The following is a 27,111-nucleotide window of genomic DNA, read 5'->3' as shown; positions in this document are numbered from 1 at the left end:
GCGATGCCATCCCATTCCCACCCCGGGTTTATCGCCCAACGAGCGAGTGACCACGAGGGGGACGGCGCGCGTCACCCCGCAGCGTCACATGACGCGTGTTCCCAGCACGCCCGCGGTGGAGCTCCGCCCTCTCATTTGAGGCTCAGTCGACCTAGGGGAGAGCCTGGACCAATACCGATAATCGTCACTGGTGTTGGTGAACCGCGCATGGTCCTCCCCTAGGTCGACTCAGCCTGAAGAGCTTTTGGTACGGTGTGTAAACATCACCACTGAGGAGACAAAGGCGGCCGGGCGTGGTGTTGGCCACCCACCCCCTAGTGTACTGTGCCGGCCTTCATAGGGGCCGTCCATAAATGACGTCACGCGATTTTTGACCCCCCCCCCCTTCGTCACACGGCGTCACAAAAAGTCAGACCCTCCCTCAAATATGACGTCACAAAGCTCTGCCCCCCCCCCCCAAGAAAATAAAACATGCCTCAAATAGCTTTAAACTATTGTCATTGTAGTGCGTATTTAATGTGGCGCTGCACTCTGATGTTGTAGGAGAAAACATTTATTAAAAAGTCTATCTAATTAAGTAGAACGTGTTGTCTATATTTATTTAAGTTGCTCATTTTGACTTGACGTCACATTTCTCAACCCCCCCCCCCCCCCCATCGTCACAAATGTCTGACCCCCCACCCCCTACGTGCGTGACGTCATTTATGGACGGCCCCATAGGTTCTCGCTAACAGCACTTGCCCCAACAGCCTGTGAAGGCTACACGGGGGATATGTGTCTTTGTGTGCGTGAGTCTGTGCGTTGTGCCCGTTTCTCTGCGCTGCTCACACTCCGTGCTCTCAGGACGCACGACTCAGATCCAGAATCCTCACCGAGTCACCAACACCCCACACACGCAGTGCAGGGTAGAGCGGTTGACTAAACGAGTGGTGGATGGAGTGCAGCAGCTCCATGGAGTCGGCGCAGTAAAACGACAGCAGCCCCGCCTCCCAGTTCAGGTGGCACCCGACTCTCGGGGGAAGATCCCTCACCGGCACTGAGGTCAATACACCACCATGACACACGTAGCAGCTGTTGTTGCGTTTATATAAAACCCAGGATGAGTCGTTCCTTCCCAGGCTGCACTCATTACCAAGCCCTTTCCGTGCGATCGTCCCGTACGCGACTCCAACCTGACAGAACCCCGTCACACCCCCCACGTCCACCTCCCAGTAGTGCTGACCCGACGAGAAGCTCTCGGAGCACAGGGCTTGTAGCCAGACATCAAAGCGGTGTGGGTGATCGGGGCGACCCTGGGAGACAGCGGTCCGCGTCACCGTCCTGAGGTCCGAGGAAATCTGGAGGATGTTGTGGGCCGAGTTTGGGTCCAGAGTCGGTGAGCGTCCGTCTGCAGTAACAATAATCACAGTAGCCGTGTAACAACAGCACCACTATAACAACAGCACTTGTGCACTAACACGCACGTACATTACAATAGAGCAGGGGTCGGCAACCTACGGCTCCGGAGCCGCATGCGGCTCTTTACGGGCTGCTTCTTGACGATATGTACGTATGTACAGTATGCATTGCGGCTCTTGAAATACTGAATTTTGTACCGAATTGGAAAGAAATGGCTCTTCTTGTTATTTTGGTTGCCGACCCCTGCAATAGAGCAATTCATAATGAGCATTGTTATACAACGTTGTAATGCGTAGCTATCGGTGTGATGACATGTAACGGACACTTTGTTAATCCACTGCTGGATGAGGGCCACCCTATACCGTGCGAGTCGCGGGGGATATTTGACCATACTTCACCACGCCGGTCACTGCACGTTGGCGAAGACAGGCGGCGCAGCTGGCGAGAGCACAGAAGTACAGTACAGCGGTGCGTTTGTCTGCACTGAACATCTGCTGCCCTGTCACGTGGCCCCGCAGCCTGTAGCACCTGCTAGGCAGGGTGGTGACTGCCCGCCACGTGGCCCCGCAGCCTGTAGCACCTGCTAGGCAGGGTGGTGACTGCCCCGCCATGTGGCCCCGCAGCCTGTAGCACCTGCTAGGCAGGGTGGTGGTGGCCCTGCCCAGGCCCAGCCCCTGAAGGGCTTTGCGAGGTGCCAGGAGGTGGGGCAGTGGATCGCAGCAGCAGCATCAGCAGCGTGGATATCAACACGCCGTAGTGTCCGTGTGTGTACAACAAACACAACGATCTCCCGTATAACCTTTCACGGATTGTAGCAGCAAGTGCTTTTGGTGAGTGGCTGTCAAGGCCGACACGGCACACAATGGGCTGGGGTTGGCTAACACCACGCCCGGCCGCCTTTGTCTCCCCGTATGATAGTGTAGTGATGTACACTCGTGTGTGTGTGTGTGTTAGTGTAGTGATGTACACTTGTGTGTGTGATAGTGTAGTGATGTACACTCGTGTGTGTGATAGTGTAGTGATGTACACTCGTGTGTGTGTGTGATAGTGTAGTGATGTACACTCGTGTGTGTGTGTGGTAGTGTAGTGATGTACACTCGTGTGTGTGTGTGATAGTGTAGTGATGTACACTCGCGTGTCTGTGTGTGTGTGATAGTGTAGTGATGTACACTCGTGTGTGTGATAGTGTAGTGATGTACACTCGTGTGTGTGTGTGATAGTGTAGTGATGTACACTCGTGTGTGTGTGTGATAGTGTAGTGATGTACACTCGTGTGTGTATGCGATGGTGTAGTGATGTACACTCGTGTGTGTATGTGATGTACACTCGTGTGTGTGATAGAGAAGTAATGTACACTGTGTGTGTGAGATAGTGTATTGATGTACACTCATGTGTGTGTGTGTGTGATGGTGTAGTGATGTACACTCGTGTATGTGTGTGATAGTGTAGTGATGTACACTCGTGTTTGTGTGTGTGATAGTGTAGTGATGTACACTGTGTGTGTGTGTGAGATAGTGTAGTGATGTACACTCTGTGTGTGTGATAGTGTAGTGATGTACACTCGTGTGTGTGTGTGATAGTGTAGTGATGTACACTCGTGTGTGTGATAGTGTAGTGTCGTCACTATGTAGTGATTTACACGGTCAACCAGGGTGAAGCCCTTGGCTGGCTGGTTGTCTGATAAACCTCTGAATATTCACGAATAATTCTCAAGGTGCCTTTGATTCTGAGAGCTTTACACATTAACACTGAACCATAAGAATCCTAACTGTGATAATTGGTTCTTTACCCTTCTATCTGGCAACAAAACTGACACCTTTTTACAAGGAGTCATGTTTGCATAGACCGCAATACCTGCAGTCATAATACAAACAAAAGAACATAACTCTGATAATGTGCACTGTCCTTAAAGTTGATTGATCCACACCCGAGACAGCTTTCCTTAGAGCCTAGTCTCATATGGGTTGGACCAGATGACGCCAAAAGGCGCACAACTCAAAGACAATGCACCATCAGAGTATGAGAGCTCGGGGCAAGCATCTACACTATGGGAACCTCATTTGCCAGTAAAAATATGATAATTGGTTCTTTACCCTTCTATCTGGCAACAAAACTGACACCTTTTTACAAGGAGTCATGTTTGCATAGACCGCAATACCTGCAGTCATAATACAAACAAAAGAACATAACTCTGATAATGTGCACTGTCCTTAAAGTTGATTGATCCACACCCGAGACAGCTTTCCTTAGAGCCTAGTCTCATATGGGTTGGACCAGATGACGCCAAAAGGCGCACAACTCAAAGACAATGCACCATCAGAGTATGAGAGCTCGGGGCAAGCATCTACACTATGGGAACCTCATTTGCCAGTAAAAATATGATAATTGGTTCTTTACCCTTCTATCTGGCAACAAAACTGACACCTTTTTACAAGGAGTCATGTTTGCATAGACCGCAATACCTGCAGTCATAATACAAACAAAAGAACATAACTCTGATAATGTGCACTGTCCTTAAAGTTGATTGATCCACACCCGAGACAGCTTTCCTTAGAGCCTAGTCTCATATGGGTTGGACCAGATGACGCCAAAAGGCGCACAACTCAAAGACAATGCACCATCAGAGTATGAGAGCTCGGGGCAAGCATCTACACTATGGGAACCTCATTTGCCAGTAAAAATATGATAATTGGTTCTTTACCCTTCTATCTGGCAACAAAACTGACACCTTTTTACAAGGAGTCATGTTTGCATAGACCGCAATACCTGCAGTCATAATACAAACAAAAGAACATAACTCTGATAATGTGCACTGTCCTTAAAGTTGATTGATCCACACCCGAGACAGCTTTCCTTAGAGCCTAGTCTCATATGGGTTGGACCAGATGACGCCAAAAGGCGCACAACTCAAAGACAATGCACCATCAGAGTTGTTGCCAGATAGAAGGGTAAAGAACCAATTATCATATTTTTACTGGCAAATGAGGTTCCCATAGTGTAGATGCTTGCCCCGAGCTCTCATACTCTGATGGTGCATTGTCTTTGAGTTGTGCGCCTTTTGGCGTCATCTGGTCCAACCCATATGAGACTAGGCTCTAAGGAAAGCTGTCTCGGGTGTGGATCAATCAACTTTAAGGACAGTGCACATTATCAGAGTTATGTTCTTTTGTTTGTATTATGACTGCAGGTATTGCGGTCTATGCAAACATGACTCCTTGTAAAAAGGTGTCAGTTTTGTTGCCAGATAGAAGGGTAAAGAACCAATTATCATATTTTTACTGGCAAATGAGGTTCCCATAGTGTAGATGCTTGCCCCGAGCTCTCATACTCTGATGGTGCATTGTCTTTGAGTTGTGCGCCTTTTGGCGTCATCTGGTCCAACCCATATGAGACTAGGCTCTAAGGAAAGCTGTCTCGGGTGTGGATCAATCAACTTTAAGGACAGTGCACATTATCAGAGTTATGTTCTTTTGTTTGTATTATGACTGCAGGTATTGCGGTCTATGCAAACATGACTCCTTGTAAAAAGGTGTCAGTTTTGTTGCCAGATAGAAGGGTAAAGAACCAATTATCATATTTTTACTGGCAAATGAGGTTCCCATAGTGAATCCTAACTGTGTCTGAATCTGTATCACGCTGCCTCAAGTACTAATTATGAATCCTCAGAATCTGAGCCACAGCGTCTCTGTGGTAAACACTCAAAGAGACAGCATAGCAACAGCATCCTCATTCAATAATACAAAAGAGTAGTGTTAATAGAGCTCATGTAAAACTCCTTTTGCACTCGTGTGTGTGCTGTATATTAATGTAGAGGTATTCCAATATAAGGTATATCGTAATGTATGTATGTATGTGCAGTGGTGATAACTACTCGCTGTTCGCAAGCTGTGAGAGAGCGGATCATAAACAGGGTTTTCCCGCTCGTTAGAACGGTCAGGGTCAAATAGGGTAAGGTGGGATCCAAACGCCAGATTGGAAGGACCAATCGGCAGGTTCCACAAGGTGGCCGGGGATTGGACAACCCGGCCACGAAGTGGTATAAAGCCAGAGCGCTGAGAAGCTCTGGGCCAGTTCTGCTACACGAAGACCCAAGTCGGCCGAAGACATCTAGGACCCTGGACCAAGCCCTCCAGCTCTTATCAGGGCTAGGGCTCAGTGTAACCAGTGGTCGGGGAGAGATTAGGTCCTAGATAGTTAGGACCCTGTCTCCCAGCCTTCCCGCCCTTGTGAGGGCGAAGGCCCTGAGCGACCAGAGGATGGGGACCCGCCGGGCCAGCGGTGGGTCAGTGTGCCTCCCCTAGGTCCAGCCAGAGGACGCTGGGATAGCAGGGAGATTAGATAGACAGCAAGATCCGGAGGCTATACCTCCTTAGAATAGGAGGTAAGCGTGAGTGTGGAGCTGTACAAGGTCCGGAGGCTGTACCTCAGGGTAGCGGGTGAGGGGACCGTATACCCCTTTGTGTGATAGGGACTGTGTATTAAGACAATAAACAGTGTGTGCCATAAATAAGTTTAGAAGTCCGTCCTTTACAACACTACATATGCACATAGGATAGACATGGTCAGCCACAGTGATTGCCCAGTATGGCTCTGTGAGCCTCGGGTATTAACCTTGAACCCCAATAGTCCTTACTGTGCCTTAGAAGGGATAAAGCAGCTTCAAGCATTATGAATGAATAATGCGAATCTGTAGGCTGCCTTAGTTTGGTTATGATCCTACAGCATTAACAATGAACCCTACGCATCACAATGGTGATGTGGTCTTTCTCGAGTCTGATGATGACATCCATTACAGGGAAGACTTATTATCATATATTCATCTGCTACAATGGTTGTTTTGGCCAACAGCATCCTCACTGGATAATACACGCGTGTAATATCAATGGAGCTCATGTAATAGTGAAATACACTCGTGTGTGCTATATATTATTGTCCAATGAATACATTACAGTCGTAATGTTTATCTTTGCACGTGCAGTGCGGTGATAGGAAATATTAACCAAGGTTATGCCTTAGTCTGGCTCTGTGAGGCTCAGCCATTAACTGGGGAAGCTAAGAATTGTAAAGGTGCCTTAGTTTGACTCTCTGTGCATCAAACGGTTAACATGAAGCCAAAGACTCCTATGTCTTAGTCTGGATGTGTGATCCTTGGGTATTAACAATCAACGATAAGATTCCTTGTTCTAAAATCTATAGTCTTTTTCATTGAATCGTACAAATCATACAGGCAGCCTTTGTGTCTGCAGTGGTGAACTTTACAAGACATACTAGGTACTCATTAACGCTGAGTGGACCTAGGAGGAATCCAAAATTGGTTCTAAATCTACTCACCACTGATGTTAGCCATGAATAGCCTGTTGGTGATGATGTTTGTAGCTCAGTGCACAATACATCCAATCTTCACTGGATATCCGTACTCACTCTCGCTCATCCATACACCCAGACACCTCCGATTAGCATGGTTGGTGTAAAAGAAGTTCAATGTAGATCTATACACTTTTACAAAGGCAAAGATACCCCCGTATATCCTCAGACGTTTGGGGCAAGTGCTGTTAGTAAGCACCTATGAAGGCCCGCATGGCACACGAGGGGGTCAGCACCACGTCAGGCCGCCTTTGTCTCCCCAGAGGTGATGTTTACACACAACACCAGGTACTCATTTGAGGCTGCGTCGACCTCGGGGAGGCCCAGGACAGGTTCAGATGATCCATCACTGGTTTTGGCCTTGAGCAGGAATCACACCCAGGACACCAGGTTCATAGCGCAGTGTGCTAACCACTGCACTACCGCTCCACAACATACTTGTACAAGCACAATTACACGCACAATAACACACACGCACAGGTGGTAAGAGTCCGTGGAACTCACACATGAATGCCAGCAGGATGACCCCAGCTCCCTGCAGGGCGCTGATCACGGCGATGTCTTTTTTGCTGAGAGATGAGTGTGGAGCTTCCTTCTGAGCGTCTCTCCTATGACACCAGAACCAGCAGTGACTCACACAGCCCGTGTCTTACACTGCATCAACACACAGCATCACCACTCACAGCACCATCACACATAGCCCGTGTCTTACACTGCATCATCACACACCGCATCACCACTCACAGCATCATCATCACACACAGCCAGTGTCTTACAAAGCATCATCACACACAAAGTAACACAGCATCACAGATCGTGGTACACAGCATCATTACACTCATCATCATCGCCATGCAGCCCATGTCCCACACAAGGCGTCACCCCATGTGTTAATCCGTGCAAGATCATGAGTCCATACCAGATTGTCTCCTTCAGGTGAACCTGCAGGAGTCAGACACAGGGGGCGCGAATCAGTTTACCTCCAGCCACATTAACCACACGGTGATTGGTAGAGGCGATGAGGCTGCACTCAACCATTTGCTTATCCCAGTGTTGTTGGTTGTAATCAAGACAAAGCTGTGGACTCGTTTGGACTCGATGGTTCTCATCAGCAAGGTGTGGCCTCTCAAACCGTTGCCACGGGCAATAGGCGTACGTGTCACTCGACATTGAGTGGCAGTGATTGGAAATAATTTTCCACTGCATCGTGTTACCTTTGTCAGAAGTTTAGAATTTTTGGGAAATTTTTTGGGCCCAAAAACCTCATAGAAGCCCACTTTTGATACAATTGTGGGCCCAAAAGTCGGTAATGTACATACGTAACGTACCTACATATTGATTAACTATGAATAGCCCAACTAATAATCGAGATCCATTGTCATGTATATGCATACATTAACTCACCTTTCCCACTCTGGGCTTCGCACCTGATTGGCTCAGGGTGATGACATCACATTTATTCCTCTAAGACCAAAACAGGAGAATTTCTCCACAATTCTGACGGTCACCTGATGAGGCTGGTTGTAATTACTGGAAAAAGTTGTACTCCAATTGTAATGTTATTTGTTTATTCTCCAACACAATGGTGTGCTGAACTATTAACTTATTGGCATTTTATATTTACGTGACAAATCTAATTGGTTGTATCGGGTGGTGGCGGGTTTAACGACACCTTTATATTTAAGTGATCTAATCCAAAAAAAACTTCTATCCAGAGTGAACACTTGTTGAAGCAGACAATTTTCGGATTGGTTTAAACTTTCCGAGACTGATCAAATAATAAATGTCTGTGGCTTTCGTGATGTTAAAAGCTCTTCTCTTTTCAGCATTACTCTTGGTTGGTCGACATTTAGATACATGAATTAACTAAATCTAGCGGTAAGTAACTTAAATCTGTATATTACAGGACCATGTGGTTAGATGTTGTAGTGCCAACGTCTGCATAAATTACCAACCGTGTATTAACTCGAAGGATTTGTGTGTTAATAGTTTCGTAGATAGAAATATAATAATAAAAATAAAGTTAATGAAAAAAAAAAATAATAATAATAAACAAAACACTTTATTTTAATTTTTCTATCTACGTGGCTTTACCGAAAGAACCAAAGAATATGAATTCCTGTAGTCACGAAAGTTTAAAGTCAAAATGTTAATCGTTTATTCATTATTTGGAAATTCAGTAGTAAGTTATATTTTTACTAGAACATACAAATTCACGTTGGTGGACTTGTTTCAATAAAATATATGGCCGATAGATTGTATTGACAATGCAAGTTGCGTTATTATGTTCTTTGTGATACCTTGCATGTGCCGCCTTTCTAAATGTACGGGCAGTTTTCGACGTAAAACGCGAACTTAATCACGGAACAATGTTTTTCCAGTGGAGCGATCCTTCGCGAGATGTAATGAGTCAGCCTCGTGCTGGTAGTGAGTGTTTGTGCATGTGTGCGCCCGTGCTCGTATGTGCGTGCGTGCTCGTATGTGCGTGCGTGCGTGTACAAGTTAGTGTGGGGGGAGTGGTAGTGCAATGGTAAGCGCACTGCGTTACCAACCCGGCGACACGAGTTCGATTCCTGCTCACAACCAACACCAGTGACGATAATCTGAATGGGTCCTAGGCCTCCCCAAGGTCGACTCAGCCTGAAAGGAGTACCTGGTTTTGTGTGTAAACATCGCCACTGTGGAGGCAACAGTGGTCAATGGTGGCCAGGTGGGGTGATGCCTACTCACTCTACCTGCAGGAACGCGAGCGAGTCCCTCTCCTCTTGCAGAGTGCGCATGCGCGTGGCTGCTGCCTGGAGCTCGTTGATCTCGCGCTCGTAATGAGCGATGTTCTCCTCGATCTGGGACAGCAGCTCGTGCCCCTTCATGTCCACGCGATACAAAGTTGTCCTCTCGTCCTCATCCAGCATCGCCCTCATGCGGATGAACTCGCCTGAGATGCGAGCCTTGGTCTGTACCATGCAATCCTGCAAGGGTGTACGATGGATGCTATCATTTCATATTCAATGCTATACATACCAAAGTCACATTTTTTCTGGCTACTCCAAACCAAGTTTGCCCTGCCTCCACATTATGTCTCTGCACTCACATCTCAGTGAACTGGTCGATAACTGTTTAAGAATCTAGGACGTTCACATCTATGATTTGGTTAGTAAGATAAAAAGCAAAATTGTATTCTTCTGCGGAAATAAACACATCATAAAGTGAAACATTAAATTGTAAATCGAAACATAATTTTCCATACGGTCCCATAATTTGACCTAAGATGCATTCCTAAAACAAATGTACCCACCTAAAACAAACATACAAAAAAATATCTGTCAATACAACTGATATATTTTATGCACAAATATGGAGAAAATTAACGACTAATAACTTATTAAAATTATATGTTATTAAAACTACCTCACGTTATTGGAATGTCCATTCCTCTAAGCATAAGCTGGGATCTCTCCCCTCCCTCTACCGTTTCAAATCACTCCGAGCTCTGATATTTGATGGAGACCAATGATCTGCTTTTCTGGTTGTATTACTAATATTCTCCACAACATGGAGCTGTTGTGTGAATTATTATCACTAGCTGACTTGATGCCAACTTTTACAGCAGGATTTGCATGACATTGGATACTTTGGATACTCGTAACATTTTCGTGGTGGTGGGGTTTTTGTGTTCCAATGACCCTCAGAGCTATGTCGTCTGGAGTCTTGTATTCCTGGTAGGATCTGCCTTGGTTAACAGGTCTGGGCAGAGGTTCCAGACAACAACATCCCTTTATGAATGGTTTAAAAATACTAAAATCAGAGAGCCTGACCCAGACAAGGTATACCAGGACAACCCCATGGAACCAGGCCTGGGGGTGGTGTTCGCCGAGAAGCACCTGGTGGCCAGCCCTGCCCAAAATGGCTCCACTGTTCAGTTTGAGTTTGTCCCAGTGGATGTGAGGGTTGCCTCAATGAGACGTCGGGTCTCAGAAAGGACAACTCTGACTGTTGTCTGTGCGTATGTACCAACATCAGTTCAGAGTTTTCAGCCCTCTTGGAGATGGTGGGTGCAGTGCTCGATCGTGCCGCCTACCGACTCCATAGTCTTACTGGGCGATGTCAATGCTCACGTGGGAAAATATGGAGAAACCTGGAGAGGCATGATTAGAGGGAATGTCCCCCCTGATCTGAACCCAAACGGTGAGATGTTACTGGAATTCTGTGATAGTAACGGAATGTCAATAATGAACACCATGTTCTAACACGAGGATGCTGATATGTGTAATTCTAGATTTGAAGCTTTCGTGACTGCAAGGATTCATACTCTTAGGCTTTTTCGGTAAAGTCACAAATGCAAAAAATAATAATAAAATAAAATAATAATAAATGAAAAATAACTAAATTAAATCACGACGTTTCGGAGGTAACACAAGTCTCCGTCTTCAGGTGGGACCATCACAGCCAAATTTACTGTATCAAGTGAAGAGAAATCCAAGAGACAATATCTTAAATACTGGTTAAGGGGAGGGGGGAGGAGCTTATCTAAATGTGGCAGTCAGGGATTGGGAGGCTGGGGGGCCGGGGCTAGAAGGGAAGGTCCAAGTGAAGCACCTCCACAGGGATTACGGCCAATGTTGGCTTCCAAAACCAAACAATAGCAGCACTGTTGAACGCGGTGGATGTCAACAACTCAGTAAAATAGACTAGTACCTGTCAAATAAGATGGTACAAATATGCGTAGTTAAATCTTTTTTACATGGTTAATAACATCTTTCCAATGATTGCTCAATTTGTACCCACCATCACGGTTGAAGTTATGTCTATGTTTGTATATCTGGATGGCTTCATGCACAAACCTTTGATGGTAGCCATAGGGTTGGCAGAGCACCTTGGTCTCGGAAAAGACAATATCATGAGAGCCCACAGCGTTGTAACAATGATCAGCAACGGCGGAAGAATCAGTTTTGCCGTGTTTCAGATCTGACTTGTGCTCGCGGACCTGATCAGAGACATGACGTTTCGTTTCCCCAATGTAACAATCACCACACATGCAACTCAGTTTATAGACTCCAGGGTAATGCAAGTCAGGAATGACATCTTTCACAGATGGGATTAGATCACAAATTTTATGTACTGTACTGAATCGGACCTGGATCTTATGTTTGTTTAGAATTTCGGAGATCTTTTTGGTCACGCCTGCTATGTATGGCAACGTGATAGTTTTGATCAGAGTTTCAGGTGGTTGTTTCTGTATGGTGGGAGAAACAGCTTGGCGGATAGTACGGTCAGAGTATCTGTTCATCTTGAGGGCCAGATGTACATGTTTTAATTCACTGGTCAGGTGGTGTTGGTCAGAGATGCAATGAGCTCTGTGGTATAGTGTTTTGATGAGAGAATTATTTTGAGCCGGGTGGTGGTGGGAATCAGGTTTCAAGTAAGAATCTGTGTGGGTGGCCTTCCTGTAAACAGAATGTCCCAAGGAGCCATCAGGTCTCCTCTCAAACTGAACATCCAAGAATGGTAGTTTGCCATCTTTCTCCACTTCCATGGTGAATCTGATGGATGGGTGTCTGGAATTGATGTGGTCCAGGAAATGGTTCAATGCTGGGAGGCCATGTGGCCAAATGACGAAAGTGTCATCCACATATCTCTTCCACATGGACGGACGCAGGGTAGATGTCTGGATGGCGTCTGATTCAAACTTGTCCATGAAAACATTGGCTATCACTGGTGACTAGGGGGAGCCCATAGGGGTACCCTCATTCTGTTTGTAGAAGGTGTCATTACCAGGTAATCCTACTAACAGTCTAACGACAAAAACCAACAAGATAATCACTAGTTCGACTTCCCTAATCTAACCAACCAAACGTCCCTCTCTAAAACCCTCGGCTGCAAGACCTCCCAGATTATATGGTCTTCCCAAGATCCATAAAGAAGGCACCCCACTACGGCCCATAGTGTACATGATCAACTCTCCTACCTACAAGCTATCCCTTTTTTTTATCAAATACTCTGCTTCCCTTCTCTGGCAAGACCACTTCAAAGGTACTGAACTCAACCCAATTGGTTTCTATGGTCGAAGACATGGTACTGTCTCCTGACGATATCCTCATCAGTTTTGATGTGGTCTCTCTGTTTACCAAAGTCCCAGTGCCTGACACGTTAACAATAATTGAAGGCTTGGTCCAACATGGACTGAACTCGGATGTACCTGCGTTGGTTAGGCATTGCCTCACCAACACTTACTTTACCTGGAATGGCACCGTCTACAAACAGAATGAGGGTACTCCTTTGGGCTCCCCCTTGTCACCAGTGATAGCCAATGTTTTCATGGAGAAGTTTGAATCAGACGCTATCCAGACGTCTACCCTGCGTCCTTCAAAAACAAAAGAGTGCAGCTTTTCTGGAAACGTCTCGCGGAAGACCCAGTGCAGAAAGATTTCAACTTCCACCTCTGAGAAAACTTCTCCTGCACTCCAGAGAAGGTCATAGACATTGAATCGGGTGCAACCGCAACAAGATGGCGCCGATGATGGCAGCCTCGGCCGGTCGGTGCGCCCTGTTTTGTCTTGTTTTGCTTGATTACCTGTGCTGGTGAGAGAGGCCTGCTGTTCAGTCACACCTGTGCTGGCGAGGGGCCTGCTGTTCATCACACCTGTGTCCTGTGCTGGTGAGAGGGGCATGCTGTTCAGCATACCCGTGCTGGTGAGAGGGGCCTGCTGCTCAGCACACCCGTGCTGGTGAGAGAGGCCTGCTGCTCAGCACACCCGTGCTGGTGAGAGAGGCCTGCTGCTCAGCACACCTGTGCTGGTGAGAAGGGCCTGCTGTTCAGCACACCCGTGCTGGTGAGAGAGGCCTGCTGCTCAGCACACCCGTGCTGGTGAGAGAGGCCTGCTGCTCAGCACACCCGTGCTGGTGAGAGAGGCCTGCTGCTCAGCACATCCGTGCTGGCGAGAGGGGCCTGCTGCTCAGCACACTCGTGCTGGTGAGAAGATGGCGCCGATGATGGTAGCCTCAGCCAGTCGGTGCGCCCTGTTTTGTCTTGTTTTGTCTGTTAATTCAGTGTTCTGCCAAGATTTTCGGAGTTCTCTGACAAGAGACGAACTTCTAAACATCAGGGAAACAACTCCTGTGGACTTATTTCCTACTTTTCTGCTTCCAGCGGCAGAATTAGTGGGCATTCTAGTCAAAACCGCGCAAGACTTTACTCAAGCAGCAAAACGCCGCCGAAGGGGTAAACGGTCGGGGGCTCTAGTACGGCTACGCAGACGCGGGATCCGAACAGTGCTTCCGAGCTTTTTCCTCTCCAACGTACGTTCACTATGTAACAAAATAGACGAACTTCAGCTACTGATGGTGAAAAACAGAGACTTTATTTCATCGTCTATTTTATGCTTCACAGAGACATGGCTGTGTGATTTGATCCCAGACACTGCGTTACAACTGGCAGGCTTCCAACTCGTAAGATCGGATCGGGACATAGCACTCTCCTACAAGACGAAAGGCGGTGGTATATGTTTTTACATTAATAGTGGCTGGTGTGTAGATGTCACAGTGATTATGCAACATTGTTCTCCGTTTCTTGAATCATTTTTTATCAACTGTAAACCTTTCTACTCGCCTCGCGAGTTCGCATCACTCATTATGGTCGAAGTATATTTGCCGCCGGGTCCTCAGGTTAAAGAGGCCTAACGCATGCTCGCCGACTAGATTCTGAGTGTGGAGCGAGCAAATCCAGATTCGCTGGTTATCGTACTTGGCGACTTCAACAAAGGCAATCTCAGCCACGAACTCCCCAAATACAGACAATTCATTAAATGCCCTACCAGAGAAGGGAACACTCTGGATCACTGTTACACTACAGTCAGTAGAGCCTACCACGCCGTCTTCAGAGCAGCACTGGGACACTGACCATGTCATGGTCCACCTAATTCCTGCATACAGGCAGAAACTAAAGCTCTGTAAACCTGCTGTGAGGACATCTAAACAGTGGACCAGTGAGGCTATAGAGGAATTGCGGGCATGCATGGACTGTACTGACTGGGATATGTTCACGACTGCTACCAATAGTCTGGAAGAACTCACAGAGGCTGTGACGTTGTACATCAGCTTCTGTGAGGACTGCTGTATTCCAACACGCACCAGGGTGAACTTCAACAACAACAACAAGCCCTGGTTCTCAGCAAAGCTCAAAAAGTTGAGGTTGGAGAAGGAGGAAGCGTTTAAGAGTGGCGATAGAGACAAATTCAAGGAGTCGAAGAACAGGTTTAGCAAGGCGGTGAGAGAGGCTAAACGACTGTACTCAGAGAGACTAAAACACCAGTTCTCTGCTAACGATTCTGCTTCTGTCTGGAGAGGGCTCAGGCAGATCACCAACTACAAGCCCAGAGCCCCCCACACAACTAACGACTCCCGCCTGGTCAACGACCTGAACGAGTTCTACTGCAGATTTGAAAGACAATTGGACTGTCCTGAACTACCCATTCCCACCCAAGAGGCCCCTATCCCGCCCCCCACTACAGAGACAACTATCTCCATTCAGGAGGGAGAAGTTAAAATACTTTTCAAGTGGCAGAACCCACGCAAAGCAGCTGGGCCGGACTCTGTCTCTCCAGCCACCCTCAGGCACTGCACGGACCAGCTGTCTCCGGTGTTCAGCAACATCTTTAACATCTCCATGGAGACATGCCATGTACCAGCCTGTCTCAAGTCCTCCATCATCATTCCAGTGCCAAAAAAGCCAAGGCAAACAGGACTAAATGATTACAGACCCATCGCCCTTACCTCCGTGGTAATGAAGTCTTTTGAGCGCCTGGTCCTGGCACACCTCAAAGCCATCACAGACCCTCTCCTGGACCCCCTTCAGTTTGCCTACAGAGCCAACAGGTCTGTGGATGACACAGTTAACATGGCCCTCCACTTCACCCTACAGCATCTGGACTCCACAGCATCCTACGCCAGGATCCTGTTTGTGGACTTTAGCTTGGCTTTTAACACCATCATCCCTGCCCTGCTTCATGACAAGCTCTCCCTGCTGAACGTGCCAGACTGCACCTGCAGATGTATCACAGACTTCCTGTCTGACAGGAAGCAGTGCGTTAAGCTGGGATCACAAGTTTCTGCCTCCAGGTCCATCAGCACCGGATCTCCTCAGGGCTGCGTCCTTTCCCCTCTGCTCTTCACCCTGTACACCAACAGCTGCACCTCCAGTCACCCATCCGTCAAACTCTTGAAGTTTGCGGACGACACTACCCTAATTGGGCTCATCTCTGATGGGGATGAGTCTGACTATAGGAGGGAAGCTGACAACCTGGTGACCTGGTGTAGCCAGAACAACCTGGAGCTTAATGCTCTTAAGACCGTGGAGATGGTTGTGGACTTCAGGAAGAATACAGCCCCACTCACCCCCATCACCCTGTGCGACTCCCCAGTCAACAATGTGGAGTCCTTCCGCTTCCTGGGCACTATTCTTTCCCAGGACCTCAAGTGGGAACTGAACATCAGCTCCCTTATCAAGAGAGCTCAACAGAGGATGTACTTCCTACGGCAGCTGAATAAATTGTATCTGCCAAAGACAATGATGGTGCGCTTCTATACAGCCATCATTGAGTCCATCCTCACCTCCTCCATCAGCCTTTGGTACGCTGCTGCCACTGCCAAGGACAAGAGCAGACTGCAGCGTATCATCCGCACTGCTGAGAAGGTGATTGGCTGTAATCTACCAACACTTGGGGACTTGCACACCTTGAGGACCCTCAGGCGAGCGAGGAAGATTGTGGACGATTCCTCTCACCCTGGATACTCTCTGTTCCAGCTACTCCCCTCCGGCAGAAGGCTGCGGTCCATCAGGACCAAAACCACACGTCATAAAAACAGTTTCTTCCCATCTGCCGTTGGCCTCCTCAACAAGGCCAAGGGCTTAAAATAACTTTTATACTTAAAATGACTTTTACACTAACTATAACATTTTATCTACATAATTGCGCCTTGTCATACTTACAACGTGTTTTCTTACTTGTATTTTTGTATTCTAAGATTGTATATTACGGCTAATTCACATTTTACATTTCACATTTTATATGGTCTACTTATTCATAATTTTACATACTTTAGCCCGTTAGTATTAGTTATACTTTGTAAACGTTAGTATAGTTAGACTGTATATCACCTATTTAAGTTTTTAAGATTCCTATATGTTGAATGTATGCACCTTCCGGCCATAGTAAATTCCGTGTATGTGCAAACTTCATGGCGATTAAAACCGTTTCTGTTTCTGTTTCTGTCCGAGTGGACGATGTTCAGGACCTCTATTGTGGATGTGACTGCAAAAGCTATTGTCGGAAGGCAGTTAGTGTCTGTGAAAGTGGCAAACCTAGGTCCCGCTGGTGGACACCAGTGCTGAGGGATGCTGACAAGTTGAATAAGGAGACTTTTTCCTAGCTATGCTTCAAAGCTATGCTTGGAAAAAGTCTCCCGACTTGATTGAGAGGTACCAGCTTGCCCAGAGCGTGGCAGCGGTAGCAATTACTGAAGCGAAATCCCGAGCAAGGGAGGCACTTGGAGAGGCCATGGAGAGAGACTACCAAGCAGCCTCAAAGATCTTGTCAAACTGTAGTATCTTGAATCACGGGCGAATAAACTCCTTTGAGGCACACACTGTTTATTGTCTTTCTTCGACACAGTCCCTAACACACAAGGGGTATACGGTCCCCTTACCCGTTAACCTGAGGAGGTACAGCCTCCTTGCTTGGCGGAACCTACACACAAGTCTACCCGCATAACCTAGCGTCCTCCGGCTGGGACCTAGGGGAGGCTAACTGACCCACCGCTGGCTCGGTGGGTCCCCGACCTCTGGTCAAGCAGAGCCCCAGCCCATAGAAGGGCTGGAAGGCTGGGACCCAGGGTCCTGCCTATCCAGGACCTATTCTCCCCTGACTACTGGAACACTGAGCCTCAGCCCTTAGAAGGGCTAAAAGGCTTGGTCCAGGGTCCTATCTTCTTCCGCCCGGGCTTTGGTCTTCGTGTGTGGAGAACTGAGCCAGAGCTCTCAGCGCTCTGGCTTTTATACTGGTTCGTGACTGGGCTTGTCCAATCCCACGCTACTTTGTGGACCCTTCTGATTGGTTCTTCCCAATTTGTCGTTTGGATCCTCTTTCACCTTATCTGACCCTTGGCCGTTTGTCTGGCGGGAATCTGTGATTACAATCCGCTCTCACCTCTCCCTGACTCCGACCGTTTACTGAGGGAGGCAACGCTATACCGTAGGTCCCCGAATAATGAGTAGCTATCACCTCTACAAACCATCCGACACATTAGGAAGGGTATATGGGATGTGGCCCCATCTTTTCTCAGTAACATTGAACACAACTAAGGAGATAGTCGAGAGGTGGAAGGAACACTTTGAGGAGCTCCTCAACCTAGTGGACATGCCCAAATCTCAGATGGCAGCCCTGGAAACAGCTGGGGGGATCTGATCCATCACGGCTGCTGAAGTCACTCTGGCGGTCGAGGGCCTTCTTAGCAGCAAAGCTACTAGAGTCTATGAGGTTCACCCAGAGTTGTTTAAAGCGCGCTAGACAGTGTAGGAATGCCTTTGCAATGTTGCATCGAAGGTTGGTACAGTACCTCTGGATTGGGAAACTGGAGTCGTGGTTCCCATTTTAAGGAAGGGGACTAGAGGATCTGCTCCAACTACAGAGGGATCACACTCCTCAGCGTCCCAGGTAAAGCCAATGCTAGAGTGCTGGAGAGGAGTTTCTTGCTGGTTGGTTGATCCTCAGATTCAGGAGGAACAATGCGGATTCCGTCAGGGTCATGGAACAATGGACCAGCTCTTTCCTTCTCACAGATATTTGAGAGGTCATGGGGGTATACTGCTCCAGTCTACTTTTGCTTTGTAGACTTGGAGAAAGCATATGACCGTGTTCCCTGTAATATCATGTGGGAGGTGCTGCGGGAGAATGATGCCGCCTTTGTGTGGTATCCAGTCCCTCTATTCACAGAGATCTGTGTCCGTATTCTTGATGTTAAATCAATGTCATTCATTGTGGGTGTTGTACTCTGCCAAGGGTGCGACTTGTCTCTGCTCCTTTTTGTGATTTTCATAGACAGGATATCAAGGCGCAGTCCAAGTATGGAGAGTATTCAGTACGGGGGCATGGAAATGGCATCGCTGTTTTTTGCAGATGACGTCCTCTTTTCCTCATCAGTCTGTGATCTCCAGCGTGCACTGGAACAGTTTGATGCCGAGTGTGAAGTGGCTGGGATGAGGATCAACACTTCCAAATCTGAAGTCATGGTTCACTCTCGGGAGACGTTGAGGGGGGGAAACTGCCCTTTGTGAAGAAGTTTAAGTACCTCGGGGTTTCTATCCCAAGTGATGGTAATTGGGAGCAGGAGATTGGACGGTGGATCGGTGCGGCATCCACAATGTTGCAGGCACTGTACCATTCCATGGTAGTGAAGCGGGAGGTGAGTTCTTGAACAAAGCTCTTGCTTTACAGGTCAATCTACGTTCCCACCTTCACCTATTGTCATGAGTTTTGGGTGATGACCGAAAGGATGAGATCGCGGGTACGAGGGACGAAAATGAGGTTTCTCCGCAGGGTTGCCGGGCTCACTCTCCGTGATCAGGTGAGAAGCTCGGTAATCTGGGAAAGCCTCAGAGTCGAGCTGCTGCTCCTCCAGATCGAGAGGAGCCAGTTGAGGTGGTTTGGGCACCTGGTAAGGATATCCCCCGGTAGCTCCCCCTGGAACTATCCTGGGAACGTTCCACTGGGCGATGACCCTAGGGCCGACCCAGGACACGCTGGCGGGACTATATCACTCGGCTGGCCTGGGAACACCTGGGAATTCCCCAGTAAGTGCTAGAGTCTGTCACCAGGGAAAGGAGGTCTGGACCGCCCTACTCAACATTCTGCTGCGGCGACCCTCACCAGGACAAGTGGATTGAGAAACGAATGAATTAACAAACTCATGCATGCGACAATGCAAACAGGCTCATAGCAATATCGTTGAAGACATATCACAAGTAGATTCAATTACGTAATTATCTGAATCATTAAAATGTACTACATCAAAAGAGTCAATCACTAATACATTATGATTCGTGCATATTCAACTTAAAACGGTTTAAATAATAATTGTCTCTACGTTGTGCTGCTTTAGAGGTAGGTGCGTGTCATGAGGGCAAAAGCGTTTTCTGGCATTCCTTGCACTTTCTTTATAGCCGCATTTCTTATGTTAATTCTAGCATTCAAAAGCCGATTTCCTGTCGTTTTTTATCGCCGTCTTCACTCGTTTAATGTCTCCTTTATAATTAAATACAATCGTTGCTCCATACTGCTCTATTTTATCTGATCCATTGCAAGCCATTCGAGTTATCTTGCGACGTGCATTGAAGTCTCACGAGAGATACACTTTTTTGTGTAAGAACGTTGCATTAAAAAAATTACGTTTCAATCACCCGTAACTATAATAATGCAATGTCCTGCACAGTCATTACACACTGACTCAAGCCTACCAGAGTTCACTTGAATCTACGGAGTTATCCTCAAGGGGAGAGTCACAGACTCCACTCAGGGTGGAGGTCACAGGGCCACAGAGGCCACGCGCGGTACCTGCACGTCCTTGTGAGTGGCCTTCATCTGTCCCACGGACGCCTCCGCCTTTTTCCTGTCCTTCTCCACTGCCCGCATCTGCTCAGCGACTCTACCCTGCAAGAGATGAAATCATCAGAGGAGACTCCACTCTATCTGGAGCCCTCCACGGTGACAGTTCTGAATTGCCCACCAGAAGCGTGGTGAGGAAGTCATCCTGGACTGACTGAAAAAGTCTAATAGGCAAAGGACCTGTGGACAGAGAATCAACCCACGGTGATGCTTGTTGTATGAGATGTTTCTATTATACCCAGGGGACAGTTTGCTTTTATCAGTTTATGTAGAGGTATCATAATCTGTATGTGTATTTATACTGGAGGAATTCGATGAGCTATAAAGCTCTTTTTTCACAAATGTCCAGTAGGGGTGGGTAAGAACGTTACAACAACAAACTATACAAAAACATGATAGAAGTGCAAAGTACAAGGAAGTTAAACAAATCACCCAACAACATACACATACAATCAAGCCATCCTCATCCTACCAGGCAAAGCCCAACCAGGTATTATTTTTTTTAGAAGCGACCTGGCCACAAATGATAACTCATCAGTGGTTTATCACGTGGAAATGTATAGCTGCCAAATAACCTCAATGCTTGTTTGTTCTGCACCTCACTGATTATTGCTGTCGGCATGCAGTCCTCACCTTCCGTGTCTGATGCTCGTCCTCCAGCGTGTCAACATCATGCCCTCGATGTTCTCCAGTGAAGGCGCAGACTGTGCACACGAGGCTCACGTCTTGCTTGCAGTAGAACTTGAGCTCCTCTTTGTGCCTCTTGCACTTGCGTTCTTCAGGGTTCACATCTGGTGAAACCAGGACGTGACCTTTAAACTTCCTATTTTCCAGGTGAGGCACGAGGTGTTCCCTGCAGAAAGACGTCTCACACCTGAGGCAAGTCTTCACTGCAAGCGTCTTGCCTTCTGGGCAGTGGTCACAGAAAACAACACCAGCAGTAGCAGCAGCAGCCATGGTCTCAGTCACTCGCAGCTGCTCTATGAGGTTGGCGATCGTCACGTTCCTGGTCAGCTGGGGTCGTCGAGGGAAGGTCTTGCGGCACTGCGGGCAGCAGTAGGAGTCTGTCTCCTTCCAGGCATCCTCCAGGCACAGGAGGCAGAACGAGTGGCCGCAGGTCAGCGTGGAGGGGCAGTCAAACGTGTCCAGGCAGATGGAGCAGGTCAACTCACGGTCCACGTTCTCAGCGGGAGCTGCGCTCGCCATGACCCGTTTCTCACTGTGGCTCAGAGAATCTATTTCAATTTTTTTTTTTTATAATATCGTGAGATGTTGATTACCAGTGACGAGGTGTGTACTGTTCAGGAGACGCTGTGTGAGCAGCTCACACAGCGGAGACGAGCAAGGAAATGAACTGACTTCACCTGTGGTTTAGTTATGAATACCTTCAGAAACGCCCTGGAATATTCCACGCGGCGGTCACGCTCACCTGTGTAGACGTGGCGTTACAGTCACGCATTGTGTTAGCTAAAACTGCTTTTTGTGTTTAGTTTGTTGTCTTTTCCCTGCACTTCCGATTAGCACAGTTGGCTCCGTACGGTGTGGAAGAAGTTCAACATAGCTTTGACTGGTCTCAAGTGATGTAATTTTTGTACAAACAAAACCCAGCAGCAGCCAGGGATACAGCGATAATGGTTTGTCCCACAGGTCTCATTCTCTCCTTTTGAAATCTGTGAAACGGGTTTATTCCTGGGGGAGATGTTCTCCCTTGTGGATGGCAGCTGGTTAGTAGTGTGTGTGGATGCTGAGTGGTGAGTAGTGTGCGCATATGAGATGGTGAGTAGTGTGTGGGTATCGGGTGGTGAGTAGTGTGTAGATGATGAGTGGTGAATATTTTGTATCAAGGTTCACAGACAAGAAACAAGAATTGTTAATTACTTTACACGGGGTTACAAACCTCACGAGGCACCCCATGGAATGTGCTCAGATGTTTGAGGAATGTAAAAACAAGCCCCGCATCACACAAACCTGTCTAGATGTACCTGTAGATTTGCGCCGTTGGCTTTAACCAGTGCCAACAATAGACTTGCAAGAACATGATCACAATCGTAAAAATAACACATCCTGAGATGCAGGCTGTGGATTCCCTGCTGTCGCCTGTGATTAAATGTGGTTCTCCGGTGAAAGGAGTTGATGGGTTAAGGTTAAAGATGAGCAATTGATATATTTTTACCAAAACCCCACGGTAACCACGAAAAAGGTGATGGCTTGCCCTACAGACTGTACACCAGATTGGATGAGGCTGTATTTTTCCACTGTCAACCGCACTGTGTAAATTCTTATTCAATATTTCAAATTCTAAGTAGGATTTCGCGACCAATATTATCCATTAAACGTGTTTTTGGGTTAATCGCGTAAATATAAAAGTGTCGTTAAACCCGCCACCACCTGACACAATCAATGAGAAAGGTTTGTCACGTAAACAAAACATTCCGGCTTGGCTGAGGCTGTGCTTTTTTCCCAGTAAACCACACAGCTGTAAGTTCGTATTCAAGGTTTAAAAAAACGATTCCGTTAAACCAGGGGGTTCAGAAAGCAAAATAACAAGGAGAGACATTTTTTCTTTGTTTTTTACAAACCCGTAAGTAAAATAAAAACCAATCAACTAATTATTTCAAGAGCCGCAATGCAACGTGGTGTGAGGAGGAGAGTCTGTGCTGGTGGTTGGGGTCCGTGATAAATAAAAACGTCTCACGAAGCAGCCGTCCCTCAGAGCCGCACGCCGCTCCGTAGCCGCAGGTTGCAGACCCCGTGCCCTGAACCAAGTGGCATGACCGTCAAGTATTAATAATTTAATGGTAATAATTTTATAATTATTGAATGATTATCATTTAATTATAACAATTTAATAATTATTATTTAATGATAAATAATGATGATTAAATAACAATGTTGTAATACTGATTTAAATTATAACTTAATGCTCCAAATTTAATAGAGGTAATAAAAAAAGGTCTTGAATAATAAATAAATAATAATGTACTAATGTTTTTTATAATCGACAAAGGATAATTTGTTAATTATTTCATAATAATTGAATTGTGAATTAATGGTCCTAATTTGATAATAATTAAATAATTTCCATTTACAAACAGCCCATAAACAATCGCTCGTATGGTGCTATGCATGGCACGATGGAAATGAGTGAACATCACCCAATGAAAGAAGTGAGAAGGACATTTGAACATCACTAAAGGGAAAAAGCCGTTTTAAACAGAGACGGCTTTAGTGGAGATGTGAAGATGAGCAGCGTCTCGGAAGTCCCCTTGACCTCGAAGGGCAACGAGTTCCAGAGTTTAGGTGCCATAATTGCCAACGCACCTCCACGTGCGTAGCCTGGAGACGGTGGGACGTTGAGCAAGGCACAAGCTGAGGATCTTGACGATCTTGATGGAATATTCGTGGCTGAAGGAGGTCATTAATGTAGCGAGGAGCAAGTCCATTTAAGGCGAAGGCGAGTTGGTTGGCGCTGCCTTTTTCTCGTTTCTGTCAATGCCTCTTCCTTCTGCGAGGATCTGTTTACGCTTTGCAGTTTTTTCTTGGTCTCATTATCTTCATCAGAATATCTGCGAAACGGGTTTATTCCTGGGGGAGATGTTCTCTCTGGTTAATGGCGGCTGGTGAGTAGTGTGTGTGGATGGTGAGTAGTGTGTGGATGATGAGTGGTGAGTAGTGTGTGTGGATGGTGAGTAGTGTGTGGATGGTGAGTTGTGTGTGGATGTTGAGCGATGAGAAGTGTGTGTGTATGGTGAGTGGTGAGTAATGTGTGTGTATGGTGAGTGGTGAGTAATGTGTGTGGATGGTGAGTAGTGAGTAGTGTGTGTGGATGTTGAGTGGTGAGTAGTGTGTGTGGATGGTGAGTGGTGAGTAATGTGTGTGGATGGTGAGTGGTGAGTAATGTGTGTATATGGTGAGTGGTGAGTAGTGTGTGCGCATATGAGATGGTGAGTAATGTTTGTGGATATCTGCTGGTTTGTCGTGTGTAGATGGTGAGTGGTGAGTATTTGTATCAGTGCTCGCAGACAGACAAGAAACAAGGATGTAAAATTACTTTACACGGGGTTACAAACCTCACGAGGTACCCCCATGGAATGTGCTCAGATGTTTAAGGAATGTAAAAACAAGGCCCGCATCACACAAACATACAAACCTGTCTACATGTACCTGTAGATTCTCGCCCTTGGCTTTAACAAGTACCAGCGTGTGTCACGCTAACGCTCATTATTTCCTGCCTGTTGATTGGCCAAAACAACATTTACAATCGGGGATGTTTACACGAAAGAAAGTGTTTCTGTATTTAAAAGTTTAAATACAATAACATGTTTAAAACATGCTTTAAAGTTTGATTACAATTGAATCAAATAATTTGTCTTGCGATGACCCACAGAGAGAGAAACCATTATCAACCACAGGGGTGATTCTATTCCATTATTTCACAATTTTACGACTAAAACTTTACCATATTCCGTCTATTCAAATTGTAATAAGTTAATCATTGTACAATAACAGTTACAGTGATTTTATAATGATGTATCTTGCTTTGTATGTTTATGTTTTAAAGTAAAAGTTAATGCAAAATTATTGCTACCCCCCCCCCCTTCCCGCTGAGTGAGTGGTACATTCCGAACAGCCCAACAGCTCCGGTGAGCAATGTGGATCAAAGCAGATACCGGTAACGCGATTTATTATCACAGATGTTAATTTGGCATCTTTGGACTGACGTACATCAGAATCGGAATATTTATACTGCAGGAGGAATCCGATGACCTGTAAAGCTCTTTGTAACAGATGTCCAGTCGGAGCACGGGGTAAGAACGTTACAACAAACAGAACACAAACATGATAGTAGCGCAAGTACAAGGAAAGTTAACACATCACCATAACACACCAAACAGTATTCTTAGGTTTTTCGGTAAAAGTCACGTAGGTAAAAATTCTAAATAAAAATTAATAAAAGTAAAATAAAAATAAAATAAAAATCACGACGTTTCGGAGGCAACACAAGCTTCCGTCTTTCCTCCGAAACGTCGTGATTTTTATTTTATTTTACTTTCATTACTTATAATTTTTTACCTACGTGACTTTACCGAAAAAACCTAAGAATATGAATCCTTGCAGTCACGAAAGCTTCAAATCTAGAAGTTTTATTCCATCTAACCCAAACAACCTGCATTATGCACATCCACAGTATATATACATATAAAAGTTAGTAGTTCCCTGCGTCTTGTTGCCATTCGGGTGATTGCCACAAAGTGCTTTGCTTTATCCACCGCTTTCTTTGTTGTCGGAGTGCAGCGACGACTTCGCCTTGGCTCCGTGTCGCCATGGACTGCGTCTGTAGCGCGTTGTGGCGAACGGCGTGCGGGTGGTGCAGCTCGTTGACGCACAGCAGCTGCTGTTGTTGTTGTACAACATTAATGGTTGACGCCTCATCAATGTCTCTTTCAATTCACTACGCGCGATTTATCACCGATTTGACTTTTTTACTTTGACGACAGACGCTTCTCATCGTTCTTGATTTGAAGCTTTTGTGGCTGCAAGAATCCATACTCTTTGGTTGTTTCGGTAAAAAAAATCTACGTGATTTTACCGAAAGAACCAAGAATATAAAATATATTGTTCAATGTTTAAAATCGTCAATACCTAAACAAAAGAAGTCTTCATCACCTATTCTTGTCAATGTCAACATTTTACAGCCTTTACTCTGGCCGATTTTGGCTAATTCTATTTAAAATATTTCTTTATTTTACCAGGTAAGATCCACTGAGCTATGTAGCTCTTTCTTTAAGCGACCTGGCCACGATTGAAAGCTCAACAAAGTGGCTTTTCGCGTGGATATTTTTTCAGCCAAAAACTTTAAACGCGTGATGTTGATTCTAAATGTCGAGGGGAAACCAGAGAAAAATCCACGGGACCACGGCGAGAGAGACACGCAAACTACAAATATACAGCAGGCGTCAGGGTTGGAATGGAACCCACGACCTCCTATATACCAGGAAAGGTAGTCAACATCTCCTAGCCACCGAAGCGATATGTAAAAAGCATGGAGCAGCCACGACGAACAAGAAAACGATCTGACTTCACCTGCAGTTAAATTATGAACAGCACTAGACTCGTCCTGGATTGTTCCCCGCGGCAGCCCGTGCTCAATTGTGTAGACGTGGCGTTGCATTTGTAATGTAGCTCTCACAGACACCGTCTTATTCTTCATGTATATTTATTATGAATAAAGTCTGCTGACAACGTAACGAGTGACGATATACAATGGTAGGTTTTTACCCTTTTAACTGGTACAAAACTGACACCTTTATTCAAGGCATCATGTTTGCAATGACCACAACACAAGTAGTCAATAAAGCAAACAAAAAGAAGCAACTCTGATAAGGATAATAATATGCACTGTCCTTATCAGAGTTGCTTCTTTTTTGTTTGCTTTATTGACTACTTGTGTTGTGGTCATTGCAAACATGATGCCTTGAATAAAGGTGTCAGTTTTGTACCAGTTAAAAGGGTAAAAACCTACCATTATATTTTGCCACTGGTGAAAGAGATCTCATAGGGACGATATACACTTGGGTAATTAAACGACTCTATTCTGAGACAATGTAATTCTAGCCTCAAGACTACTCAGAGACGATGGAGACGACGGCGATTCCCCACAACAACAGCTCCCAGGTCCGGTTCGCACCGGCTC

At 46.3% G+C, this 27,111-nt stretch overlaps 1 protein-coding gene across 1 annotated transcript; it reads right to left on the bottom strand.

The window, feature by feature from the left end:
- Window positions 1-684: 684 nt before the first annotated feature.
- On the bottom strand, window positions 685-21,655 carry LOC144733066 (E3 ubiquitin/ISG15 ligase TRIM25-like). Its single transcript, XM_078614804.1, has 6 exons — window positions 21,051-21,655; window positions 20,367-20,462; window positions 9,498-9,731; window positions 7,682-7,704; window positions 7,267-7,370; window positions 685-1,387 (listed from the first exon to the last, which is right to left on the bottom strand). The coding sequence occupies exons 1-6, from the start codon at window positions 21,621-21,623 to the stop codon at window positions 840-842; spliced, it is 1,578 nt and encodes a 525-aa protein (XP_078470930.1). The 5' UTR covers window positions 21,624-21,655; the 3' UTR covers window positions 685-839.
- Between the last annotated feature and the right edge of the window lie 5,456 nt (window positions 21,656-27,111).

The sequence above is a fragment of the Lampetra planeri genome, chromosome 45 (assembly GCF_965212315.1).
Source record: "Lampetra planeri chromosome 45, kcLamPlan1.2.h2, whole genome shotgun sequence".
NCBI classification, from domain to species: domain Eukaryota; kingdom Metazoa; phylum Chordata; class Hyperoartia; order Petromyzontiformes; family Petromyzontidae; genus Lampetra; species Lampetra planeri.
This window is presented reverse-complemented; position numbering and strand designations above follow the sequence as displayed.